The sequence below is a fragment of the Crassostrea angulata genome, chromosome 2 (genome assembly GCF_025612915.1).
Source record: "Crassostrea angulata isolate pt1a10 chromosome 2, ASM2561291v2, whole genome shotgun sequence".
Lineage (NCBI taxonomy): Eukaryota > Metazoa > Mollusca > Bivalvia > Ostreida > Ostreidae > Magallana > Magallana angulata.
The window spans coordinates 47,948,976-47,976,346 of NC_069112.1; the positions used below are offsets into that span (position 1 = coordinate 47,948,976).

The 27,371-nt window shown below is 32.6% G+C and overlaps 1 protein-coding gene across 1 annotated transcript; it reads left to right on the forward strand.

Annotated features, from left to right (window-relative positions):
* The first annotated feature begins 3,921 nt into the window (after positions 1 to 3,921).
* LOC128173670 (uncharacterized) lies at positions 3,922 to 27,247 on the forward strand. Its single transcript, XM_052839342.1, has 8 exons — positions 3,922 to 4,073; positions 12,236 to 12,926; positions 14,155 to 14,436; positions 17,380 to 17,664; positions 20,854 to 21,048; positions 21,126 to 21,217; positions 21,431 to 21,783; positions 23,936 to 27,247. The coding sequence occupies exons 2-8, from the start codon at positions 12,299 to 12,301 to the stop codon at positions 24,897 to 24,899; spliced, it is 2,799 nt and encodes a 932-aa protein (XP_052695302.1). The 5' UTR covers positions 3,922 to 4,073; positions 12,236 to 12,298; the 3' UTR covers positions 24,900 to 27,247.
* The last annotated feature ends 124 nt before the right edge of the window (positions 27,248 to 27,371 follow it).

Here is a 27,371-nt window from a genome sequence, read left to right on the forward strand (position 1 = left end):
CCGATTTTTTCAATGCACGTTTGTTCTTCAAATTGAAGACATTGATTGAAAAGTATGTTCTGAACTCAAAGCAATTAACCGTAACTATACATATACCTTAAAGTTTGTAAAAACACTTTATTTGACGACAAGAACATTCTACTTTGTTTTACTCGAGACAGGTGCGCATACAAAAATCATAAAGAACAAACACTGTTGCGTCTTTCTAGTAAATTTATAGGAAATGGTATAAATTTTGGAGACGTACTTCAAAATAAATGCAGTTCGTTCTTTGCACAATGCTTTGGTGTCATTTTGTTCCAAAAATGCAGGAGGAGGGTTCATAAATTAGAAAAAAATGTGGGTGGGTCAGTTAGAGTTTATCGCCATGTTTACATTTACTTCCGAAAATATTATGCACGTTTTGAAAAAAATTCGCAAATTCTGCAATATCCTCCCACATGAAGGGTCGGTCACCTCGAGTAAAACATCCGTACCAACGACATTAATATAAAAATTTGCTTGTCAATCGTTGTGAAATAAATAAGTGCAAATAAATAGAACAGCTTCTAATTAAAGCAAATGAATGTGATTTTCTTGTTGATACGGACCTGTTATATAAATTTTGATTTGCACGGTTCAAAACTGAATGAGATATAAGGGAAATAAAACCCCGATTTTAACGTCTTTGTGGACAAAACATTTGTGAGAATTAATTCATTGTAATTATGATCCTATACGGGAATGAAGTAAAATAACACATTCCTTATTTTTTAGAAGGATATTGTGTTAATATTTTCAATAAAATTGATGCATAATACGACCTTTGAAATCGCGTCACACGAGACTTTCGATAGTTGCTAACATGTCCCTGATTTTCATGTAAGAAAACGCATACAAAGTACATGTATCGCATTTTAGAAAGTAAACGGAAAATAAAATTTAAAGATAATTAAGTGAAAAAAAGCGTCCATAACTCACACTGTTCATACAATGACTGTGATTTTTTTTTTCAATGGCTTTATGTTATGAGATCAAGAGTTTTCTGTGAATGGCCTAGAATCAAGAAGTGGAACGGAAATCCATAGTTATGCTTTTTGTAAAGAAACCAATACCGGCCCTAAAGGTCAATTCTTCTGTTATATACAAGTGAGTGATCCTTACCATATACTTAAAACATTTTTGTTATGTAATCCTTTATGTTTTGGTACATTATATAGAGTAATATATTTGGATTTTTAAAACCTGTACAATAAGTTACCTGTAGCTGTACATTAAGTGGAAAAAACTGTCGATTCTTAACTTAATCGACACCTTCTCCAACTTAATGTACAACTACAGGTAACTTAATGTACAAGTTTTAACTGTTGAAAGCAATACACACATGGTCCTCAACAGAAAAATTACTTTAATTCAAATATAAACATAAATACCAACATTAGTATTTAAAATATTATTTTACAACACTATGAATTTATCATCTCCGGAGAAAGGCATACATGCACAGCAAATATGCTGGCCATTTTAATGAATTGTCTTGTAAATGTGACTCCAGAAACATATCAGAATTTGAATGAGAAGGACATATTTCCAAAGGTAATATTAATTTCACTAGGTACACTGCTATTGGAATCACAGATATAGCACATTTTCATCTTTTTTCACACTGGCCATCACTTGAATTTTCCTTTTTCCATCACTTGAATTTCTCCCCTTTCCATCACTTGAATCTCCCCCTTTTCCATCACTTAAATTTCCCCCTTTTCCATGATTTATTTTACTCACTCTGTGGGTTTATTTTTCATGTCTAAAATATCACTCAAAATGCCATCCGTATTTACACTTTCTTCTGGATCTCTAAATTTTGATTGCGTCAAAAATATACTTTCTCCATCTGATGAAGACATCTTTTCTCATTGAGTTTTTCCAAAAGAGTAGTCAGAAATGACCTTAGATATCATATAAATATAAACTTACCTGGCACTGTCCATTAAGTTCAACAATACACAATTATTTTCACCCCTTTTTCTGTTTTTTAAATAGACAATCAATAGTGTTACATAATCTTAGCAATCATTCAAGCCAATACCTGGGACAGTTTATTAACTTAACAATAGAGAAAATGTTTTAAGTAGGATAAAATCCGAAAACTGTCCATTCTGTGAGAGAAAGAACTGTTCTCGGTCCTTCGGGCTTCGAACAATTCTTTCTCTCACAGAATGGACAGTTTTCGGATTTTCTCCTTTACATAGTATGCAAGTAAAATGATCCCTCGATCCCCTCGCCCCCAATCCCTCATCATTTGTTCTTTTTATAGATACCAGTAATGGGAACAGTTAAACGATTATTTTTAGAATGTTGGTGCAGGTACACCTCATTTATTCATAATTTAAAAGGGCATACTCTAAAACCTGGCCTGGCCTGGTCTGGCCTGGCCTCAAAGTTGGCCTGGCCTAACTTTTGGCCTCAAAATTGGCCTGGCCCCAAATTTTGGCTTGGCCTCAAATTTTGGCCTGGCCTCAACTTTGGCCTGTACCAAAATCTTTGGCCTCAAATTTATTTTTATATATTTTCTTTACATATTTGATGGTTCTATTGATTTTTTATTGATTTATTTTCAATGCACAATTAACATCCCACTTGGTGGCTTTAGTGTCTTATAGTGATAGTCTATTAAAAATAATACATATGTAGTTACAATTGACAGGTTTGTCGAGTAATCTACTTTTATAGATTTTTATTCAATCTGTTTTTAATACTTAAGACAAAAGAATGTTATTTTGCCCTGCCATTGTATAACCATGGCATTATTTTGCAATTTATTTAGATCAAACTGCTCTTAGGATAGGACAATATCTATGTAACTTTTCTTTTACCAAAAACCTGTTTAAGAAAAAAATAATGGAAGAGGATTATATTTACTCTAACTAACATCAAAGGTCACAAAATGTTTTGCTTTGTTAAGACTCTAATAATGACAATTCTCCATAGGAGAAAAAATTGTTTCCTAAATATACAAGCAACACATGCACGAAACTCTACTCTAATCAGGAGGTGATGATAAATGACCATCACTGAGTCAAGCTATCAGAGGATACAATGTTGCAGTCGTTCACAAATGCCATTAACTAAATTAGACTGTGTGAAATGTTAAATGATCGGATAGGCAATGAATCTGACCCCAGTGTAGCATATTAGCGACAGAAAAGGTTGATATTGAATTTCTGCTGGAGAGGGAAATTTGGGCTTGATCGGTGTTGACAGGTAATGTAAACAAACTGAAAATTTTAAAGTGCATTACACCGTGATAACGATTTAATGCTATGTACCAGTTTACAAAAATATTGGATATCAATCAGGTCAGTCTCTTAAAATAATGTTTAACTTTTAAATTGGAGATGGGGTGGGGGTGGCCACTCTTAGTTTTATAGTTAGTTGCTTTGGTATTGATATAATCTATTCCTTAGCAATAGGAACAGCAATGCTGTACACTTTTTACATGCATGTCATAGGTATTTTTTGTGTGAAATGGATTTAATTAATTAAACTCAAACAATCAGTCACTTGTCATATAATTTTTTTCATATGATTATTCCTTATACATTAAAAAAGCATTGAATTTTCAATTTCTAAATGAAATCAATAAAAATTCAATTTAAATCTAAGAAAATAAATAAAAAGAAAAATTTTAAAATTTGAGGCCAACATTTTTTGAAGAGGCCAAACTTGAGGCCAGGCCAAAATTTGAGGCCAGGCCAATTTTAAGGCCGAAAGTGGGGCCAGGCCAACTTTGAGACCAGGCCCGGCCAATGGGGCCAGGCCAGGCCAGGCCAGGTTTTAGAGTATGCCATTTAAAAACCATTGCTAGGGTCTATTTACAATGTCTCATTCTTCGATCACGGGATCAATTTTTGGCCTACATTTACCTGTTACGCGAGACATTTAAACTGCGTCCTTATTACTTGTCTCCACGTGATATTTTTTCATCCAGTGCATAAAATTGAGGTCAAACCTCAGATTTGAGGCTGGGTATTGACTTGAGGGAAGTAGGTGACGGCGGGGCCTGATCGCCATGATTGATTCAACTAAAGAAGGTAAGAAGTTTTGATTAATAATCGACTGGAAAATCTACTTTTAGTGATACATACCAACAATTGTATTATATTTATACTTTTTCTTTAATAGATATACACAACAAATCAAACAAATAAATGTACAACTGAAGAAAAAATGTTCAAAGGGGAAAATGATTGATTTCTTAACTCGTTATTTTTCCATTACCATCTAAACCGTAAATAGTCTCAAGAGATTTAATTGTAGCCATCTTCCTCGGTCTAACAAAATTGAGGGATGGGGTGCGTTTTGAAGGAAATATTTTTAGTTTTTCTATATTACAGGGTGTTAAATAGTAAATAGGATTATATTTATCCATAACATATAGGGACTACCGATAGTTAAAGAGAATGTGTAGTATAACTAGTACAAGTATTCAATTACATTTTTGGGACGCACTGTTTGTATATTGACTTAAATTCAGTATTGCCCGAGTTTAAAATAAATTGTGCTCATAACAAGATCGATTGAACGATATATACACAAGGTTGTGCATACATCACGGGATCATTTCGTGTTGATAAGCTGTGCCTACGTTTACAAACACTTCCTCATTTGACATTCAAGTAAAACAATAAATCTGAAGACAAAGCGATAAATGTATTGCCAATATACCAGGTCCACCGATTCATGCTTAACAACTAAACACACCACGAAATCTCCTGTGCATATAATTACTGTAATTATCATTGGATTATTGATAAAGGATAATGATTGCAAAAAACATCAATTTATTTATCTCGTATTTAAATAGAGAATACATGTAATACATGTACACGCCGTTTCCATAATTCACCAATATCAGCTCGAGATTTATTATTTTAAGGTGGTATGAAACACCTGGCGATATTAATGTGGATAAAAGTACAATATTATCCAAACACTCTAACCGGCTTAGAATTTTCAAATATTACAAAATTTGATCAAAAACTAAATTTAAACTGTTTTTTTGAAAAGTAAAAGTTAAAAAGCCATAGTGGGATTCGAAATCATGATAAACAGATCCGTAAATAACGCTCTAACCCACTGCGCTACAAAGTGCGTAACTGATTTGGGAAAGAAAAAATATCCAAATTATAATCATTTTATTGTTTATTTCGATTCGAGGCTCGTCACAATATGAGGGGTCATACCACCGTTAGTTGGCATTCTTTTAAAAAATAACTAACATGATTTTTAAATGTCTGAGGTAAATCGTCATCTCTATTGACAACCAACAACAAATTGAAAGCTCTGGAGGAAATTCAATTGAACCGGAAGTGTTCATGAAATCCAGCAAAGTCCCAGATCGTTCTTAACCACTTAATTCAAAATCAGACAACCCAACGGCAAGACAAACAGATGTGTTTATCCATAAGTTCAATACATTATATTGATTAAAGACTATGAAATCTGGTATATCTATACCCACTTCAAGGATAGAAACAGGGATATTGATTATAATAAGCAGTATAAATATTTTCAACAAAATATGCATTTCCATGTGAGCTGCTGGTCATTTCCAAAAAATTGACTTGTTGAATAACTTTATAACAGTATGTGAATACATAAGGTTAGATGTTAAAGACCACCAAAAAACCCCTACCAAAAAAAATCCCCCAACAAACCATTCTGCAGTCTGTTTTTATTTTTTGAAAGTTTAGGAGCCTACTACATCAAGACTTATCCTTTTAAAGACACTACGTCACAAGATTGCGATTTAAATGTTTGGTTGGGTTGTATCAATCGATTTGGTTGCATATTAAAACAGCTCAGTAGTTAAAGTATCGGCCATGTGAACTGCATATCATAAGTTCTAACCCGCGTTGGTCTTTTTCCGATATTGACGGAATCAAATTTTTAATAATCATAATTTGAAAGTAAAAAATCAATAATTCTTCGCCTACTTGATTTCCTTACGTCTTTGGCATCGTGTAATTTATCATAATCAAGTAATTATAGTTTTCTGCTGCTTTGAAAAACTAGTGAGATACCTTACACGGTTTCACAAAAATTACGCCATGGGCAGATTCAATATTCTCCTAGATTGAAGAAGTAACTAACGATATCAAGATTGGTTACATGTACGTGCATCTTCAATTTCTAACTCGTATTGCCTCTAATTTTGTGTCTGTACCATTAGCATAACATTTTACACCTATAATATCACGGTTATTCAGCACATAAGTCATGTTTTATATCTAAATTCAAACCAGATTATACTGGTATCATATCAATGATGAATTATTATCAATACAATCAAATTTGATAATAATATGGATTATTCGTTATACCTTTTAAACATAAGTATAAAATGGCTAAGACCTTGATTAGTTTGCTTTATGCTACGGTATAAGATCTACAAAGTAGGACTAAGAACGGTCATATGATTTCGTCTATGTCCTGCATACGGCCCTTATTTTAGTATGATACATTTGAGTATGCCTTTTGTATTAGCTGATGCGATCCGAACACGTTGACAATCACAGCAATAGATTGCGTGCGTGACCATTCACCTGGGTAGTACCTGGTTGGCAGATATTAGGGCTATAGAAACTAATAAGGGGCCCGTTTCACAAAGCTGTCATAAGATTTATCATAAGATATGTCTTAAGATTGTCATAAGATTTGACTTATGATTATCATAAGATATGGCATAGCTGTTTCACAAAGCTGTCATAACTTTAACTTATCTTAAGATAATCTTAAGATAATTATTATAGGAGCGATTGCATAAGATTCAATCAGTAAATTGTAAAGTAAAGCATTTATTTACGAAATCTGCAGTATAAATATATATTTAATAACATAATGATTACTGGATACCTTATAATGTACCGTATATTTTTGTACTTTCTTTTGATAAGAACAATAAAAACAAACCGGTGAAGAAAATATTGTTCTTTTATTGATTGATGATTATTAAGGAGGCTGAACGTTTATAAGATAAATCTATAAAAATATAAAATGATAATTTTGAAACCATAGAATCTTAATTTTTTTCTATAGTAATTCAAAATTGTAATTTACTGACCATTTAGCCTCCTAAATACCTGTATACAAATGCATGTCTCGCATTAAAATGATGAAATATCTTTAAATTACTATTACTTTATTATTACCCGTATATAAAGCAAAAGAAACAATTCTGAAATTTTAATATAATTTGAATGAACACAATATTCAAAGGAAAGATGGCAATTACTTAGTTCTCAGAATCGAGTTTGAATTAATCTTCTTCTAACTTCAGCACCGTCATTGTTTACTCTTTGGTATATAACATTGTCTGGTTGTTGAAAAACACGATAATTATTTATGTTTCGGGGCACATGGACGTTGTTTTTTATGCAAATGTTATGTAGCACCACACAAGCAATCACGATTCCACAAGCTTTTTCGGGCCGGAAAAGTAGGGTCCCTCCGGAGAGATCGATGCATTGGAACCTTATTTTAAGGACACCAAACGCTCGCTCAATGGGGGGCCCTGGTTTTAGTGTTGACATCATTGTATGCCTCCTCATGCGGGTTCAAGACGGGTGTTAGTAAGTGATTCTTTAACAGGTACGCACTGTCACCAACTAGACAACCTCTGTTAATGTTGCCATTCGCAGACATTTGACACAAAACAGAATTTGAGAACACAAATGCGTCAAGAGATGATCCAGGCCACTTTGCTACCAAATTCAAAAATTTCAAATTGGAATTTCAAACTGCCATCACATTTATTGAATGAAAGTTTTTTTCTGTTAACAAACTCATGAGTTGAAGGTGCCTGAATAGGAATATGTGTCCCGTCTATTAACAATTTTTGGGAAATTACATATATGAGCGAAGTCCAGTATAGTATTGTTTATATTTCTGTCAGTAGAAGGAAATTTAATGTAGACAGGACTTAAGGCAACTAGAGTAGATGTAACAGCGTAAACAATTCTGGACACACTTGCTTAACTTATACCATAAAGATCTGCACATACAGCTTGAAAACTTCCACTTGCATAAAAGCGAAGCACAACCATGACTTGCAATGATGTTGGAAGGGCATATGTGGTTTTTTGGTTGGGTGCTCTAAACGATCATTAAGCTCATTACATAAGTCAAAGATAACATGTCGTGGCAAACGGGACTTCTCTAAGATGTCACAATCGTCCATATAATCTAATGGGTTGATTCTGTCCCTGAATACACGCTCACGCCTTTTAAGTTGCCTATTTCTTATCAAAACATAGGCCGCCGCCATGTATAAAATTGACTTGAGAGAAGTATCTGGGTGTCTTAAGATTTTGAACAATCTTTAGATTATCATAAGTTAAGACACTTTTGTGAAACAGCTATGATAAAAACTTGGGACAAATTTTGGTCTTAAGACAGGTATTTGTCATAAGATAGCTTTGTGAAACGGGCCCCTGGCTGACAGTGGCCTGTCGTTTAAATGACTTCAGTAGAGCTTTAATAGCGAGCGCAGCGAAGCGAAGCGAGCTCTACCAGCAAGGCGTGTGTGAATAGAAAATTCAAACTATTTGCACATTCATTCAACGGATTTTTTTGGCGTCAGTAAATCGGACCAGTAATGCCTTGTTTTAATCGTCCCAGTAGTTCCCTGTAATTATGGTTTCCCATTTCACACTCTCTCGAGAACAAGAGGACACAGACCACAATTATTTTTCCCTCTTATTCCTTTATACAAAAATAAATCATATAAAAAATTCCACTGGCTCAAATCAGTTCAAATACAGCATAACTATAGAATGACACTAGTCCAACAACATATCCAGACTACAGGAAAATCAATCGAGAGGGGACTGAGATATGGCCCCTAAAGTAACTCCAACCATGAAAAATTCACTTTCACTTTGGAATTTGGCCTCTTTACACCCTTTCTATTGCGCCTGTAAAGATAATTTTTCTAAATTTTTTCCTGCCTGTAATTTTTTTCAAACCTTCTTTCCATCCATGCCATAAAAGGAACCAAATTCGACCATTTAGTACCCCTCGGAATTTTTGAAATAATACATTCATTTTTAGAATGGAACTACTTGCGTGGTCAATGAGCACGGGGTAAAAATAGTGGAATGTGACCAAGATAAAAGACTATGTACATGCATTGTAAATATACTGCTGACACAACGTAAATTCCATTACATAAGACTAACGGAGTTATCGTCCTTTCGAGTGACGTCACAATGGATTTCTGACACATTGATCCGACAGAATTTTTCGGCGTCAGTAAATTTCGACCCACAATGCAATTCCTCAATGTCGGTCGATCTCACTAGACTGAATACCATCTCGCGATAGGAAACAGCGGTAACTTGCTCTTATTTGGATAAATGCTCACATTTTTTTTATTCACTATATTTACGGTAATTTCCAGGAATGTTTTTTTAAAAGGGGGCGTGGCAACATCATTCAAAAAATCTTCGCAAGTAAAAAGAAAAAGAAAATCTCAAAATCAGGAAATTTCTAATCTGGGTGAAGAATTTGGAGTGCGTAGTACGCCTTTATAGCTCTTGAGCTGCTCAATAGTGTCTTTATTTTCACTTCCATTTATTACATGCTCCTGGGGGATCCATTTTCCTTATATGATCAGCAAATTTGTTTTTATACGTAAATTTGATTCTTTTTAAAACGGAGGAGGGGGGACTCTGTGATAAGTCAATTTTTTTTTATGTAAGTTTAAGAAAAATGTCTGCTGCAAGAAAAGATGAAATAAACTGTAATGTACATTATGTTAAAATCTTTATTATTCAACAACATTTTATCCGAGATAAATTCTATATATAAATAGATACCAAAATCTTTTGAATAATGAAAATTTACTGGAAAAAATAGGCATGTTTATTTTATTCTGCATTCAAATTCATTTACTTTACGTCGCTACTTTTATTTTTATTGTTTTATCATAATTCATTATTTTATCACATGATGCTCTAGCCCCAACGGTCGCACCGTAATACATATTACAAAATATCCTTATCATTTTGTATTCTTTCGTTAAGAGTTTCGATCTCGATATTAGTGTAGGTCGATATTCCTGCCATGTCTGTGACAACGAATAAGCTACTGAATATTTGTCAAATTAAAAACACGGTAACATAATACCATAGACCAAATACGTCAGCATTTACAAAGAACTATTTTTTATAGAACCAAATCTTCTACCATTTTACCTATACTTGTATCTATATTTAAACTAGATACTCTAAATTCGATTCCTTCTTAAGTCCGCGGTTACTCTGTTTTGCATCAAATCGCGAAAAAAAAAATCACGAGAACTAATCATTTGATATAATTTCAAAAATTCAAAACTGTCTTAAAAAAACCCTGAGATTTTAAAATCCGCGAGGATTGCCTCTCCTGATTTGCCTATTTATTCATCGCATTTAATTAGTAATGTGCATTATTTTGCTTTGAATTAAAATGATTGATACAAGTAAACGATTCCCTCAAATTTCACAAAAGAAATGGGCAGTTATTATATTTAAACATAAGCTTAAGTTTGTTCTATGTTACGATATGAGAGATAATTAAGGAAGCCTTAGGCAAGTCTTAAGATTATTCTTCTTATACCTCAACTATAGTCAAAATCTTAGCATACTTTACGTAAGAGTCCCTGTTCATTTTCCTTAGAATAGAATGCTTATACATATATCTATGATGTTCCGATAGGGCCACTTTGATGTTCGTACTTTCGCCTTTAGGGCGAAGATGCGAAGGCGAAAGTGCAAAAGTGCGAAGGAGATGGAGCGAAAGTATGAAGATGCGACGGCGAAGCGCGAAGATGTAAATGCAAAGGTGCGAAGGCGAAGGAGCGATACTACTATCGCATTCGAGTTGGTTGTGTATAGTCATAGCATAGCGCAATTTCGCATTCGCACTTTCGCCTTTTTAGGTTGTGGAGCTCTCTGTTGTTTAAAGATAATTTTTGATGTATAAAATGACATCTAAGACAGAAGATGCAGATCCATAATGTTTTTAGGTAGTGGGGAGGCGAGGGATTCTTGTAATTGTATTTGCCGGGGGGAGGGGGGGCACAGAGGCATATTTGTTGGTAATTTTACAATATGAAATTGAATTATACAGGGGGGGGGGGGTTGGGTCCGGACGCCATCTTCCCCTTTATTGTATGAAATTGATAGTATTGAATTTTCCAAGGGGATCCATGCATGAGGATGGAATGTCGCATATTGAAATTAGAATGTTACTGTGTTTGAACCACGGTATTGGTTTAAGTTGAACAGACTGTCGGTAAGTGATAGGAGTCTGGACGTGGATGAGTACATGGCATTATGGTGGACATTACATTTTATGTGAAGTATATGATGAATAGGCATTGGTAGCACTTGTAAACATAAATGTTTCATACCACGTTAAAATATTGATAAAAATTTATAGTAAGCACATGCATACCAATAATATCTGATATTAATCGGCAAACCTTTGTCAAGTACTGTACCATTGTAATCGACCAAGACTTGCTGACTGCAAGCAAAAAATGCGAAGGCAAAAGTGCGAATGTGCGAGGCGAAGAAGCGATAGTCGTACTTTCGCCTCCGCATCTTCACGCTTCGGCGTAGCATCTTCGCACTTTCGCTCCTTCGCCTTTGCACCTCAGCATTTTCGCCTTCGCAACTTAGAATTTTTGCATCTTTACCCTAAAGACGAAAAAGTGGCCCCAACGGATCACCATAGATATCTGAATCAGGAGCTATCAGATAATTTTTGTTCTCCATATCAGCATTTAAATCAATGTCTTTAATACATTTGTACTCCCATTGACAATATATTCAATAAAATGATTACTTGTGTATTGATGGTATCTTTTTTCGCAAGCATCTGATTATGAAAATAATAAATGACATACAGCTTATATCTTTAATGGGAAGCTTACAAAATGTTTTTAATTGGAATATTTTTGCTCAGAAGAATGATTCTTATTTCATTAAACATCTAAATTTGAAAAGACAATTACTTGTTTTAAAAACATAAGACTGTCAAACCTATTTCGTCGCACAAAGATAAATCGAAAATACAACATTATTCATACCGATTCTTGCAATGATAACATGGAGTCAATTTCATCAGTCATTTTATTTTATAGAAAGCGTTTTTTCATTCAAGTTTATTTTTGCAAGATAAAGACTGATAACTAAGTTTTTTCCTTCAGCCTTTAGCGACGATGAGATAATGATGATGAAGATAGATAACTGAAAAGACAACACATACTGAAATGGACCTAAAATTGATGATGGAACCATCCGATTTATCCAAAGCTGGATATGAATCTGTTTGTGCGACACGTGCTTGTACGGATGTCATAAAATTGTCTCTTGTAAATGTCCTAACTCATTATATTAGTCCTAATGAATTGTACGTGAAAATACAATCGTGTTTAATGCTTATTACTGGAAAAGACAAACTTAGTCCAGATCAATGGCAACGTTGTTTTCCTGACCCACCTCTTTTGCCTGACTACAAAACATTTGATTTTCTTTTGCTGTTCAAACTCATAAGACATTTGTGCCCTTCACTGAGACCAACTCAAGGACGGGGAATTAAACCGAACCACAAGTACACACGTATTGATGACTACATAGAGAGTCTCAGATTGCTGTATTCTCATTTGATTGATAATTCAAACCGAATGCACGATGGAAAGTTTGAGGAATCTATTAAAAGTGTACGAGATGAAGTTCGTAGATTTCAAAATCTCACAAAATACAAGAGTAACTATAATTATGAAGAAGAGTTGAACAAAACTATACCAAAGAAATTGGGATATAAATATCCGAAAAAGGAGGAACAACTTGGAAATATGCAATTCACATTAAATTCTTCGGAATTTTCTGATAAAAAAGGTAAATCGATATTTGACAATTATTCGCATTCATTATTTCACGCGAGAAAACAAACAAGAAGGAAAATGCTAAATTTTTTTCTCAAGAGGATCAAAAAAGAAAATTCACAAAATACTCAGCAAAGGTACTTTGGTATTTTTTTTTGCACAAAACCTCAAAATCTAGATAAAAAGTGACAGACCGTGTAATCATTATATCTCGTGATGACTCAGTTTTCGTGGTATTCGTGGGTACCTATCATCCACGATTTAAAATCTTTTACGAATAATAAAATGGGGAAATGATGTCATTTTTACTTTGGTAGATAAAGAGAATACGCAAAATTACGTCTTCAAAACCCGTATAATTTGAGAAATCCACGAAAATTGGCCCCTCGAAATTTAATGATTTCACACTAGATAATTTGTTTTTAATTTGCAGATTAAAATGCAATCGTTAGTTGTATGAATAACTTTTACCGTATGATTTTATGTTTCACCGATTTTATGATGGATTGTGATTTGATTTACAGAACGTCCAAGTTTTGACGTTTTGAATATTACACCAGAAAAAAGTAGGAATAACTAAATATTACAAAGTTTAGAATGTGCACCTAATTTAAATAGTATTAAATGGATGAAAAAGGTGAAAATCTTGTTTTGAGAAATGAGAAATATGTTGGAGGAGGTTTGAACGATGGTTACATTACCATAACGTCACCAACAAAAGCAGATAGGAATGCATAAATCTGTTTGTAGAATAAAATAACATCTGTCTTTTTTCTTTTCTTTTATCTTTGACACTAATTGTTTTTTAATTTTGAATATTGTAACAGACTCCGAAATTGGTTTTGGATCTAAGACAATGATAAAGGCTCTTAATGCATCATGTCCATCAATTTGCCGAATGGAATGGCAAAAAAGCATTGATAGACAAAATTTTAGTAGCATCAAAGTAGAAGATCCAAAATATGAAGGAAGTAGTCAGAGCCCTAAATTGCCGTTACTTGTTATTACAAATACAACATTTGAAGATGTTCTTTATTATCGACTACGAATTTGGAACAAAGATGGAAAAATTTTCAGTAATACGTTACACCTTAACGTAAAAAGAGCTATTTCAAAATACTTTACCGAAATCTGAAATATATGCTGCATAAAAAGTGTTACACTTCTTAGCTGCACATGTATAAAATTATATATATTATAATTATACATATCATTATTGCTTTTTACGTATATTATTTTAGGACATCCAATTGTTTTGACAAGATGCATAACCAATAATAAAAATCGTTCTGTTACACTGATTGGGAAAGTTTCTCCAACTGGTGAAAATTCCAAAGTACACACTGTTTATTGGAGTAAAAATGGAGAAAAGATAGACAATAAAGTCGGAGAAAGGAAATACTCCAAAGTGACAGTTCAAAATCCATCACTCACCATCAATAACGTCAATCATCAAGATGCCGGGTCTTACCGATTCACCGCCATTACCTCTGCTGGGTCACAGGAGAGTGAAATTGTTTTCGGTAACATTGTCTTTAATATCATACAAGTAATAGCTTTCCAAAAAGGTTGCCTTACGAAACGAAATTTTTTAATAGAACAGATTTTTGCTGCTGCTCAATAAACAAATGTTCAGCAAGTTAAATAAATCTTGTTTGGTCACGTGATCAAAATCTGGGAAGCCCGAACGGCTTCTCAAAAGATTTGATCACGTACCAACCAAGTTTAAATCCCAGTGAACTTTTCAACACTGCTTTGTATGAACCCATTCATAGACCAATGAAAAGGGGGTAAAATGAATTTTTTTGTAAAACTATATATATATTATGCTTAAGAATGTGTTAGAAGACATCTATCGAATTAACACTATACACACTTGACTAGTAATTGTTAAATGTACATTTAGTAAGACACGCAAGTTGTAACCTTTTCAAGAAAAATGAAATCGCCCAATTGATAAAAAAAAATGGGCCACATCCCGCTCTCGTGATTTAGTTTCTCCTATAAATATTCCATCTATTTAAGGAATGAATTCAATAATTATTAGTTTTAAACGATATAAAATGGTTTTCAACGCTAAAAAAAAATTTATACCCGATCAGAAAGCGCGCTACAACTAGAATTTAATTATATGAATACATTATTTGTTTTTAACCTAAACTTCTAATTGTTTTGTTAATAATGATACTCCAACTCAAATTATTACTTACATTCTTATACGTAATAGACAAAAGGTAACAACTTGTTGCGATGACACCTCCCTTTTCATCGTATAAGTATGACTAATCTATACACACGCATGGAGATTACACAAACGCATGGTGAACCTCCCTTTTGCTTGAAAACTGTTGCTCACTGTTGTTTATTATATCCCATGTAATCCTTTTCATTGATTGCAAAAGTAAATGTTGACACATTAAACGGTTTTATCTTTTTAATGACGACAGGCAATAACTCGCGTGGTAAACTTTTGCTTTATGAACGGGTGAAAATTTATATAAAAAACTTCCGTTCACGAATGCTTTCGCTTCAATGCCCAGTACCTTGGTTATCGAAGATATACCTATATATAAAACACCCTACTCCTACAATCAAAAATGATTTAAAATTGATTTTGATGAAGATTGACATGCAAAAAAATTGAAGGAAAAGACTTAGGTTTATAGTGATTATGACTGCAAATTTCTTTAGCTATCAAACGTTAGCCTTATCCTGTCCACGCAATGAAAACAATAAACTTTAGTTTTAATTCACAAAAACTTTAAAAAGTAAGGTCAAGATGTTTATTTCGCTATAAGTAATCATCCTTAATCATTTTTTAAACTTCGAATCAACAGTAATTGTTTTAAAAGACATTAAAGGTATATATACCGTTTGAAATGAAAATCATTTTGGAAAGATATGTTTGCGTTTTTCCATTTAGCCACAAAAGTTATACACTTTCTGCAAATTATACAGTTAAAATAACGCATTCAAAAGTATTAAATATAAATTCTAATTAATTTATTTACTGAAATATTTATGAGCACATGATGTGACTATCTTATTTTAGAACGTACACAAGATGTCAATGCGGAAACGTAGTCTGCCCGTTGGCAGTGGAATTACGCGTTCAAAGAGAAAAGAAAGAAAGAAACAGTTTGACAGAAAACGTGGTAAAATGAGAATCTTTTTTGAAAACCACTTTGAGCGGTGGACACGTGTTACAAATTTCATGTTAAACTACGGGCTTGTCGGTTTCTTGTTATAGACAGGTTTAGAAAGATGTTTACTCATAAAGAAAAAGAAGCTTATGTATATGGTACAATATTTATTGAATATGATAAAACTTGTATACCTAATGGCTATCTTTCAAATACTTAAAATCTATAAATTGCATATGTTTTGAGCCGAGGGGCCCCAGAAGTGATCATTTTGACCTTCTTTTTATGATAATACATGGTGTCAATACATAAAAACAATAGTCAATTGCAAAAGAGCTCTCATGGATTATCTTCGAAACCGATACGTAATCATCCTAAAAAAAACATCTGCTATTTTTCTGTTAACAGCACACACAACTGTTTATATGGATTCAAACAAATGTAGACAAACCTGCGTATTACCATTTTCCGCATGCTGAAATTCTAAATTACTATTCCCGTGCACATGCACAAATCCATCCCAAACGTTCATAGGTAAATTGCTGTTATTCATTTTCAAAGTATGGCTAGTACCTCGTTAATATTTATCAAAAAATTGCAAAAATTTTCATAAACTTCTTTTATATATCTAGTCATGTTGATAAAATTCGGGTCTTATTTTCAACATTGTAAAAATGCCGTTAAAAACGGCATATATACCTTTCACAACTGTATCTCGTTCTTTGAGTCAATTCAAACTATCGAGCATTCACAACTTTTTGCATGTCAACAAACCTGACTGTTCGAGTCTTTGTTCATTAAGCTCTGAAAAATATTTCGATCAAAATATTCTTTCAATGTCTAATTCAGTGATAGTTTACGTAAAGACAGCTATATTTATCTTCGAAATGACCACATAACGGAACGTTACATCATCGAATAGGCTAATATACCCATTTAAGTCATTTTAAGGGACAGTCTCAAAAGCTTTATATAATTCAATAAATTAAACGTCTATTCTTATGTGATTTTATATTTTCCTTATCCAACGAGTTTTAAATATTAGATATATATTTTTTCCATATTTGTAATTTTTATTAAAAGTGGGATTTCTTAATTGGTATAATGTATATAACCTCACAACGCATGTAGCGATAATAAACAGCTTGATGTTTGAGACAATGTTTCTACAATGGTGAAAAACTACCAGAGCTGATCGAAGTCGGCGTTAGTTTAACCCAACAATGATTACAACGTAACAAAGCTAGACATAGGGCAAATATATCCTTTTTCATTCAGTAATTTCATGTCCTAATAAGATTTTTTATATGTGATTTGAATCAGGCGAACCAGAAATTTACATGGAAAGACATGAAAATCCTGATGGCAGGCAGTGGTTTACTGCAAAGATCAAATCAATACCAGAAGCATATCATGTTCAATGGAAGGTGAAAAGGAATGTCCATGAAGATTTTTCACTCATAGATGTCAATCATTCAGCATACAAAGGGACCTCAAACTCTCTCAACAGTCCTGTTTTGGTTGTCCAAGAAAAGGACCTACTGGAAAATCATTTTTTTCACATCAAAGTAGATAATTTTATTGGAAGCAGTAAAAAAGAGATATTCGGTAAGAAACTGTCTTGATATGTATCCCTTGATTTCATATGGAAAACTTCACAGATTTAATTTCTTTAAATATAAATCATTAATATTCACACTGCAAACTATTTACCTCCATCTTTAGTTTTTTAACTCACCTGAGCTGAAAAGTTTTCGGATCATATTTTTCTGTCCCTCCGTCTGTCCTTAACTTTTCATATTTTTAACACCTTCTTAAAAACTACTGGGCCAATTTCAACTACACTTGACACAAAGCACCCTTAGGCTAAGGAAATTTAAAGTTGCGGAAATTAAGGACCACGCCTTTTTTAAGGAAAAAATTAGGACTTAATGAAACGTTTTGAGAAATTTTCAAAAATCTTCTCAAGTATTATTAAGCCAGAAAAGCTGAAACTTGTGTGAAAGCATCTTTAGATACGTTATGTCAATTAAAAGTTGTGAAAATCATGATCCACCGGGGGTATGGAGGGTCAAAATTTTACATAGAAATATATAGAGTAAATTTTTAAAAATCCTCTTCTCAGAAGCTAATCAGCCAGGAAAGCTGAAACTTGTGTGGCAGCATTCCCAGATAGTGTAGATTTAAAGTCATGAAAATCATGATCCATTGGGGAAGGGTTGCGCAACAATGGGGGGGGGGGTCGAAGTTTTACATAGTATATACATATATAAAGGAAATTTTAAATTTTTTCTCTCAGAAACTATTTGGCCAGGAAAGCTGAAACTTGTGCTGAAGCATCCTTAGAAAGTGTAAATTCAAAGTTGTGAAAATCATGACCCCGAAGATGGGGGGAGGGGGTACAATGGGCAGGGGGGTCGAAGTTTTACATAGGAGTATATAGAATATTTTTTAAAAAATCTTCTAAGAAACTAATTAACCAAGTGATTCTTTATAATTATTTAGACTTTGGCCCATGGAAGATTATTGGGCCTCACAATGGGGTGGGGTAAGGGGGGGGGGTGGGGGTGGGGGTTAGAGTTTGTTATAGGTTTATATCCCATATATAAACAATTGTTTAAGATCTTTTTGAGAACTGCAATACACAACATGTGATCTGACTTTAAAATCATCCTGTCAGAAAAGGGGGGAAATTGGATTTTTATTTATACAGGATGTACATGTTTTATTGTACATCGTCAAGATATACTATGATTGTACTATGACTCCATTAAGCTGATTTTATCATACTTATTGTTTCACAGGTGAGCGATGTGGCCCATGGGCCTCTTCTTTATTCAGTATTTTCTGTAAGTTTAAGGTTTGAGTAAAACCAGTCATATCAAAACTTTAACATGTATTTTACTCATATCATAATTCATTATTTTAGGGTAGGTAAAAAGTACGGTAGGTAAATCATCATACTCACTAATTACTTTTTTTTCACTCGACTGAGTTGTTTGTTTGGAAACTCCAACACCAATATTCGCGTTTTTAACATAAACAATGGCCTACCATGCCAAAGTATGATGTCGCTGAAGTAACAACTTTTGTGACATCTCGACCCGCCGATTCCAATGTTGACTTTGCTAACAATTTAAAATCAACGACCGGAAATGAAGATTGGATATTAAATGATGAAAATGAACATTGATAGCAAGGAAAGATGTCTTCTGTAGAAGACTGCAGTAACATAAAATGACATGGTGTCAAAATATAAATTACGTCATATACATGTACATGTACATTACTCAATGTTTAAAATGTATGCATTAAAACTATTTGGAATGGTTGTTTTTAAGATGATCCCAATAACCTTCTAAATTCTAACAAAAATATTTACAAAATGTAGCATAAGATACATTGAAATAGTAAAACAAATTTTATGTACAAAAAAAGAAAGAAAAATAATCGGTCGAAATTACACTACCCAATCCAATATTGTTTGTATTATTAAAGCCCCATCCTTACACTAGAACACCGACCCAAGGCAAGGGCCATGAAATTCATAATTTTTGAAAAGACCATAACCATATACTTAATACATCATATAAATCCTCGGGAGCTAATGAAAGCCGGTAGCACGATCGAAAAAGGATATCATGAAAAGGGTCTTAATGGCCCCATTATAATGGAATCATCATTTTGTGTTCTTTGTACACGTATACATATAATAATCTTATTTCTGATACTTCTCATTTTGATTGAAAAGCCTACAATTTTGAAATATGGCAAATTTAAGTTACCTTACCCACAATTTTCACATTTATAGCATAAATTGGTTTCTTTTACACAGTTTTTTTTCTAAAAAAAAACCATTAAGGGGTTGCTGGAACAAACAAAATATATACAAACAAAAATATATACAAACATCAAAGATGTATTTACATATATTTAAGACTTATAAGTGACAAAGCTATTATTGCTATTCAAAGTGTCGTTCTATTTTTAATATAAATTATAAGTTAATGTCCTGATATCACTAAGTTTAATTTAATTTAAACACATTTTATTGAGTAATCAAATGGATAAGGCAACAGGCAAAGCCTATATAATCCCTCTCAAGAAAGTTAAATTGTATTACAAAACCACAACAAGAAATCATATTGACGGAAGCGTCAAATGGGCCGCAAAAAATATAATTATTGTATGAATCATTGGTCGTTTACTTAAAAACACACTACAAAGAAGAAAATAAAAGTTGGTTGTACTAATTTTTATGGTAAACTTTAATATACTTTCAGCAACTTGTTTTTAAGTTTAACATTTTACTATTATCATAAAGAATCGAGTTCGTTTCTGTAAGCATTTTTAACGGTAATTTTATGATCATTGCCATGGATTGAAGGAATGGAGAACACATTGATTTGTACATTACTCTAATATAAATTTCAACTCATTATTTGTCTAATGAAGATTATGTATTTCAAACCATTTTGGTTTTTTGCTGTTGCCTTGTATTTAATTCAAACTTAATGCATTTTTTTTTATTTCAAGGGACCACATGATAAAATTAAAATGGATTCAAATTTTCCAGTCAATTAAAAATTTCATTTATGTCATATTTTTGCCTAATAATTGATATGTATTTCATTTCATGATATTTGCTTCCACATTTTACATGGAGATATAATAAATACACATACAAAGTCATTTTATTTGACACGGCACATAAAAATTCAAATAGTGTTTGAATAATATCTATTCTTGATTATAGATTTTCAATGACAATTATTTCAATTATCTTTATAATTTCAGACACACCAATACAGTATCTCTTTTATCAACCAGACCAGGGTTTTAATCATTTCCATTATGTTTATAATCTGATAAGGAATTGTAAATCACGTGTTGAAAATATACACCTTAGCAAGGAACAGAACGTCGTCATCAAAATAGGGATTGTTGGAATTTTTCATGAAGACAACCTGCATCTCATATCAGGAGGAACATGTACGTTTTTCGTAAATACACATATTCATCTTTATATCAAAATAACGTCTAGAAATTTGATTCGATGATTTTAACAGGGAAAGAAACGTTATCAGAAGATCAAAAAGTATGGGATGTTTCTCCAGTTCTTTGCTTTCAAAACGATCTTCCTTTGAACTCAGTATTGAAGGTATGTTTTAAATTAACATAAATTAAAATAAAAGCAATGATTTTAAAATTATTATGTTTTTGTTTACCTCAGAGTAAATTATTTATGTTTGGGTCGTCAAATAAAAAAAACTCATCGATAAAAACATGAAATGACAAACTTTACATTTAAAAGTATTAAATTAATTACCATATTTTAAATTTAAAAAAACCTAAACTACGTTTGCTTTTTTAGATTATAAGAAAGGTAGATGCACGACACAGAATAATAATCAAATCCGATACCATTTGCAAAGAAGCAGAAAAAACAGAGGATTCTATTGTCATTGTTGGTAAAAACAAACAAAAAATTAAAGAAAATATTACCATATGTTTGGAAGAACCGTTTCATCAGATTTTAAAGGAATGGTTGGAAATTTTCAGTAATCAAGGTTTGACTAAACTTTCATCTGAGATTATTGCAGAAATAAGGGAAATCCGTAAACATTTGGATTTCGAGAAAAGTAAACTCACGACCGGAATTTCTTGCTTGCAAGGAGGTGGCATTGAATTCATTGTTCCATATAATGTTAAGGATTTCCTGTTAAGGTAACTATAACTTTGATCTTATTAAACATTAACATAACAGTGAAATTGAGCTACACTTTTAACGCTTTACTTAGATATTTACCATTTTTAATATTGGCTGGTCGAAATTACTGCGTAGGTCGTCAATTTGTAATTGAGTAATAGAACTCAAATCTTTTTTTTTGTTACCAAACGTCCTGATGTGTTTTACTTATTACCACCATTTTAAAAGGCAACTTGTTAATTCACATCTTTATTCAGGTAACTAATATGCTGATGTAACATGATGTGGTCTGATGTGGCAAAAGCACAAAAATAGATGTTTTTTTTGTTTAGTTACTTACATGTAATGCGAGGCACAAGGCGTGCACAAATTGTAAAATTTGCCAGATGACTTATACGGACCCAACTGTAATCGACCGAAGCCGATCACAAAAATTGCTTAAACAAAAGTTTCTTAAATATAAACTTAAACGTGGCACGAAAACTACATAACAAAGAACGAATGAAAATTACATAACAAAGAACTGTGAATTCAATGACCTTTTTATAACTCGACAACAAACTTTTAATCGAGCTTGAGAAATACGTGCGATAAGCACGGTCATTTTCAAATTAGAAAGCGATATAAGAAATATCAGCTCTACAGTACCGATTTTACCCAACCCTAACTGAACCCCGGGTTTACTTTCGGGGTTTACTTACTTTAGATTTTACTCAGGGTCTGCTTTTTGAAAATTTTAGTCCCTCAGGGTTTTCCTTGGGTCTACTCGGGGTTTCCTTTTAATGTCCACTAAACGCACTGAAATGTGAAGCAGACCCGTACTTTATCTTACCATCTGTAATTCCAGTCCCTTGGATATTCCAAATATATATGTAGCCTCAGCTTTCAGGGGTATACTTCTGAATGGGGTTTACTCTCTGTGTCCACTCCAAGTTTTCTTTGGTTTTACTAAGGGTTCATTAAAAATCAAAGTACTGAAGTACTGACGGGAGTTGATTTTATCGATTATCATTTATTTAAAAATCAACTTATCTTGCATGGCAATTAGTTTCTATATTTGAATTACGCACTTTTTCTTTATACGAATTTTAGACTTTTCCGACAAGAATTTCGAGAAACCCCATATGAATCATGTTGTGTAATATTTAAAGATAGATTTGAAACTATGAATAAGTAATCGAAGCAATTCTAAAAATTGTACGGATCCAAGCACTGTTGATATCGAACTCTAGTCTCGTTCAACCAGACGCTCGGTTGTCTTCGTTAATCTCCGACAAGCAAGAGAGCCTCTCTGCTTGTCGGAGATTTGACGGAGATAGCCGAGCGTTTGGTTGAACGAGGCTATATTAAACTCTGGCGTAGGAATACATGAGGCTATAAGATACCTTAGTTGTTCGTATTATATAAAATCTGACTATTTTCAAAGTGTTTATTGATTAGTTTCCTTTAAAAACAATGCTTCAGAATACATCAAATTTTTCTATTATTTTCAAGAACTTAGTCTTGTCAGCGGTGTTGATTTGTGCTTAGGTCCAAACACTGTTTCACTTTCGGTTTGCCAAAGTAACTGCATAGGAGAGTTGATTAAAATAAACTCCCCAAAAAACCCCGAAGTAAACCCAGGGTTAACCTCAAAAGTAACCCAGGGTTAAGTTGCGGTTTACGTTCTGTTAGGTTGGGTCCGATTGGTACTGTATGATAATCCCTATCTGAGGAAGCAATTATTAAATGATCGGTTGGGTGCATTAATAAAAAGTTACCTTAATAGGTATTTTGATGTATTGAACAGCGATTATGTTGTTAAAACTATTTAAAATCAAGATCAAACATGCAATTACTGCTTAAATACATCCGTAGAAAAACATATAAATATATATATATATATATATATATATATATATATATATATATATATATATATATATATATATATATATATATATATATATATATATATATAACATATGGATTTTCTACCATGTTTTATATATGACGTCTGTCAAGAATAAAAGCAGTCCATTTTCATATTGTTTGTTTTTCGTTGGAATGTTGTAAAGATATGTATAATGGCTTTTTATCGTATTTTTTGTAACTTTAATGAACCTTTTTCATTGACGTGAAACAAAGTTACATTGCTAACTCTTTTCATACTATGGTTTGATTTTACAGAATGCCCTTTGTTAACTCTTTTGGAATATGGGGAACGTCATCTTTCAAAGTATTTGTCCAGAAGGAGACTGATAAAAATGAAATGGAGAAAGAACTTTTAAATATCGACAAATTTTTTTTTGACCAATTTAATCTAGAAATAGTAAACGGAAAATTTGTGCAGAAAAAAACATTAAAGCAGGGGGATCATTTACTGTCATGTAAACGAAATGATTCTGGACTGTATAACGCAGGTACACTTGGGGGATTTGTTAGAAAAAATGACAACAAGAGAAAAATATATGCTTTGACATGTAATCATATATTTCCCGAGGAAAAACAACTTGCATATGCCAAGGACTTTGATGGGTTTAAAGAAATGGGAACCTGCGTGTTTACTACAAGGGAAAAAGCCTGTGACTTTGCAGCTATTGAATTAAAGGATTCTTTCTTAGATGCATGCGATGTGACCGTTAGGAGAGATGACGACAAGAAAGTCAATGCAAAAGTATATAAAAAAAACTTACGTAATGTTGGTTTAGTCCATAAAATTGGAGCTGCAACGAATGTAACCAGTGGACGCATCATAAGTTGGGAATATTATGATAAAGAAATGGATAGTGACTGTCGAGAAAACATCTTCTTAGTGAAAGGTTTAAACGGACCATTTTCTAAAGAAGGAGATAGTGGATCGCTTGTTTTTAGCAGACCTAATTCTGTCATACAAAACTACGTTAATGTGTTGGGAATGGTCTACGCCCAAAACATCACGATAGATTACGATGATGACGATAATGAGGATCAACACGGTACATCTGCTGCTTGTAATATCGCCGACAATATATCTGTTTGTTACCGTATACACACAGCGCTTGAACTATTTAAAAAGAGTCAAGGTGAGGGATTCGATGTCAAATTTCAAGACGATTTGTCAGTAACATTGTCTTCATCATTACAGTCGTTACGTTCTGATGATTCAATCTAAATTTTGAAGTGATTTTAAGATGACTTGTTTCTTCATAACTTCTTGATTCTAGAGCATATGTAACGAGCAAATTGTTACATGTATGTGATCTTTATTGGTAACCTGTTTTCTTTTGTTATTTAAATATAACAATGTTTTTGCATTCCTCACTGTCTCTGAACATTATACATTGGTCCTGTAGGCTACAGTCTACACTTTACTGTTTCCGTCACATTTTGACTAATTTAAACAGATATCACACATACCGATACGAGGAGAAATTTGGAACAGAGTATAATGACAATATTTGCCAAGACTCTAAACATACTGTTACTTGTATTTACCAGACGAATTTTGTGAAACTACGGGAATTAGTATTTTTTTTTAAATTCTAATTTAAACACGTGTGCTTAATGTAGCATACATAAAATAAAAATGAGAATAAGAACCTCAAGCTCGAACAATGTCATGGACTACGTCTATTCTTTATTTAGCGAAATTGGTTTTTTTTCACTTTATAAATTTTATTTTGGTATATTTGTTTTTGATGTTGGGATATTAAAAAAACGAACGAACAATTTTTTCTAAACATTGAGCGAAATTTTTTAAAGATCCTCTACACCCCCCCCCCCCCCTAAAATATGGAACAACCATTTCAACATGGTTCCAGTTTTAACCAATGTATTGTCTAGAGTCCGCCTCAATGTTTTTGAAAAATACTCAAAAGATTTTTTTTGTCCGTTCTTTTTTTTAATATCTCTACATTGAAATAAATATACCAAAACAAATTTTTAAAGTAAAAAAAAAAAAAATTCGGATTTTTACACCTGTCATTCGACTCTCACAAAAACAACTGCTTCCTGCTTCCTATTAAATAATGTATTTGTAAGGGAAAACCTAGAAACAATTCGTGGGCAAAAGATTTACGTTTGCACACCTAAGAAAGATCTGGTACATGGATTCATTTAAAAAAACATATTATCACAGATTACAAAGCTCATCGATTCAAGGCATCACCTTTATGAGAACTCATTGATCATACATGTAACACATAACGTATAGGATAATCATGGTATCCTCTTATATCAAAATATTAGATATTGTAGCATGGTTTGGCACAATATTCTATAATATCATCAAATATTGTATTATGGAGATTATGTATTTGTTACTTGTAAATGTCTTATGCATGATTTTTTAGTAATTGTTCATTATATAATCAGACATTACTATTTTTGTTTGACATGTATGTTTTTACATTTTTTTTTTACCTTTAAAAAGTTTTACCAAATTTTGAGTCAAGATTTTTTTTCGCAACATAATGTGGTGTTTGTATTCATTTATCATTTACGATTTGGGTAATTAACTATATGCAGGGTAAATCGATATCATATGCAATGGCATTCCGTGCATGCACGGGTCAAAGTCTAGTACTATATAATATCATATCATATGATATTGTATTCCATGAAATTGTACCTTATGATATTGTATCGTATGAATTGATACTGTGTTTTATCATTCGATAAAATGTCATGAAACAATATCATATAACCAGGCTTGGGGCGAATTACATTGTAAAGTAATGCATTACATTACCATTACTTCATGAATTTGGGCATTAAATTACCATTACCATTACTTGATTTTCTTGAAGTAATGCATTACATTACCATTACATGAGTAAAGTAATGCATTACCATTACCATTACTTTGTTTTAAAAAAGTAAAGCTAATAAAGAGTTTTTGCAAATGTTTCAAATATAAAACACTCTTTAACATATCTACAGGTTCATGCTCAGTATCAGGTTCAAATTCAATGACTATACAAGAGTCATTCTTTATTTGTTCAATATATAATCATCTTGTGGCATTATGAACAACATATTACATAAGTAAAATGATATTTATAGACATTTGGCATGATACAATGTAGGATACGAAATAGAGACACAGAAATACATGCATAACAAAAAACAATTTATGGAATAAGGTTGCTGTTATCAAAAGCTAAATAGATATATTTCCCCAGATTACACAAATCTTTATAATTTTGAACACTTAATTGTATTAATTCATAAACAGATGGTTTTTTCAAGTTATATTTCTTTAGATACTGTATTTGAATCGTATTTCTTTCTACTGAGGACACTTTAAAATAAAAGATTGCTGTTGCACTTTATGATCAAAGTTTCAAAGGGTTCATCTTTTAACTGCATCCTGTTAGTTTGAAAATCTTCCCAGCTATACTAAATAAATGTTTTACAGAAGCAGTCGAAGCTTGGACTGAAAAGTACTGTTTGACGATCTTTATCTTAGGATATATTAAGTGCAATAATAGAAAAAATACATGAATCTTGCATTTTCTATCAGTCCAAACTAATGTACAGTGTACTTAATATACCGGTACAAGAGAGAGAGAGAGAGAGAGAGAGAGAGAGAGAGAGAGAGAGAGAGAGAGAGAGAGAGAGAGAGAGAGAGAGAGAATAAGTA

What these genes read in the sequence shown, in the direction of transcription:
- LOC128173670 (XM_052839342.1), top strand. Translation starts at nt 12,299, where the DNA reads ATGGACCTAAAATTGATGATGGAACCATCCGATTTATCCAAAGCTGGA. An exon ending in TCTCATATCAGGAGGAACAT is followed by an intron (nt 21,049 to 21,125) that starts GTACGTTTTTCG and finishes TGATTTTAACAG; the next exon opens with GGAAAGAAACGTTATCAGAA. An exon ending in GTTAAGGATTTCCTGTTAAG is followed by an intron (nt 21,784 to 23,935) that starts GTAACTATAACT and finishes TTGATTTTACAG; the next exon opens with AATGCCCTTTGTTAACTCTT.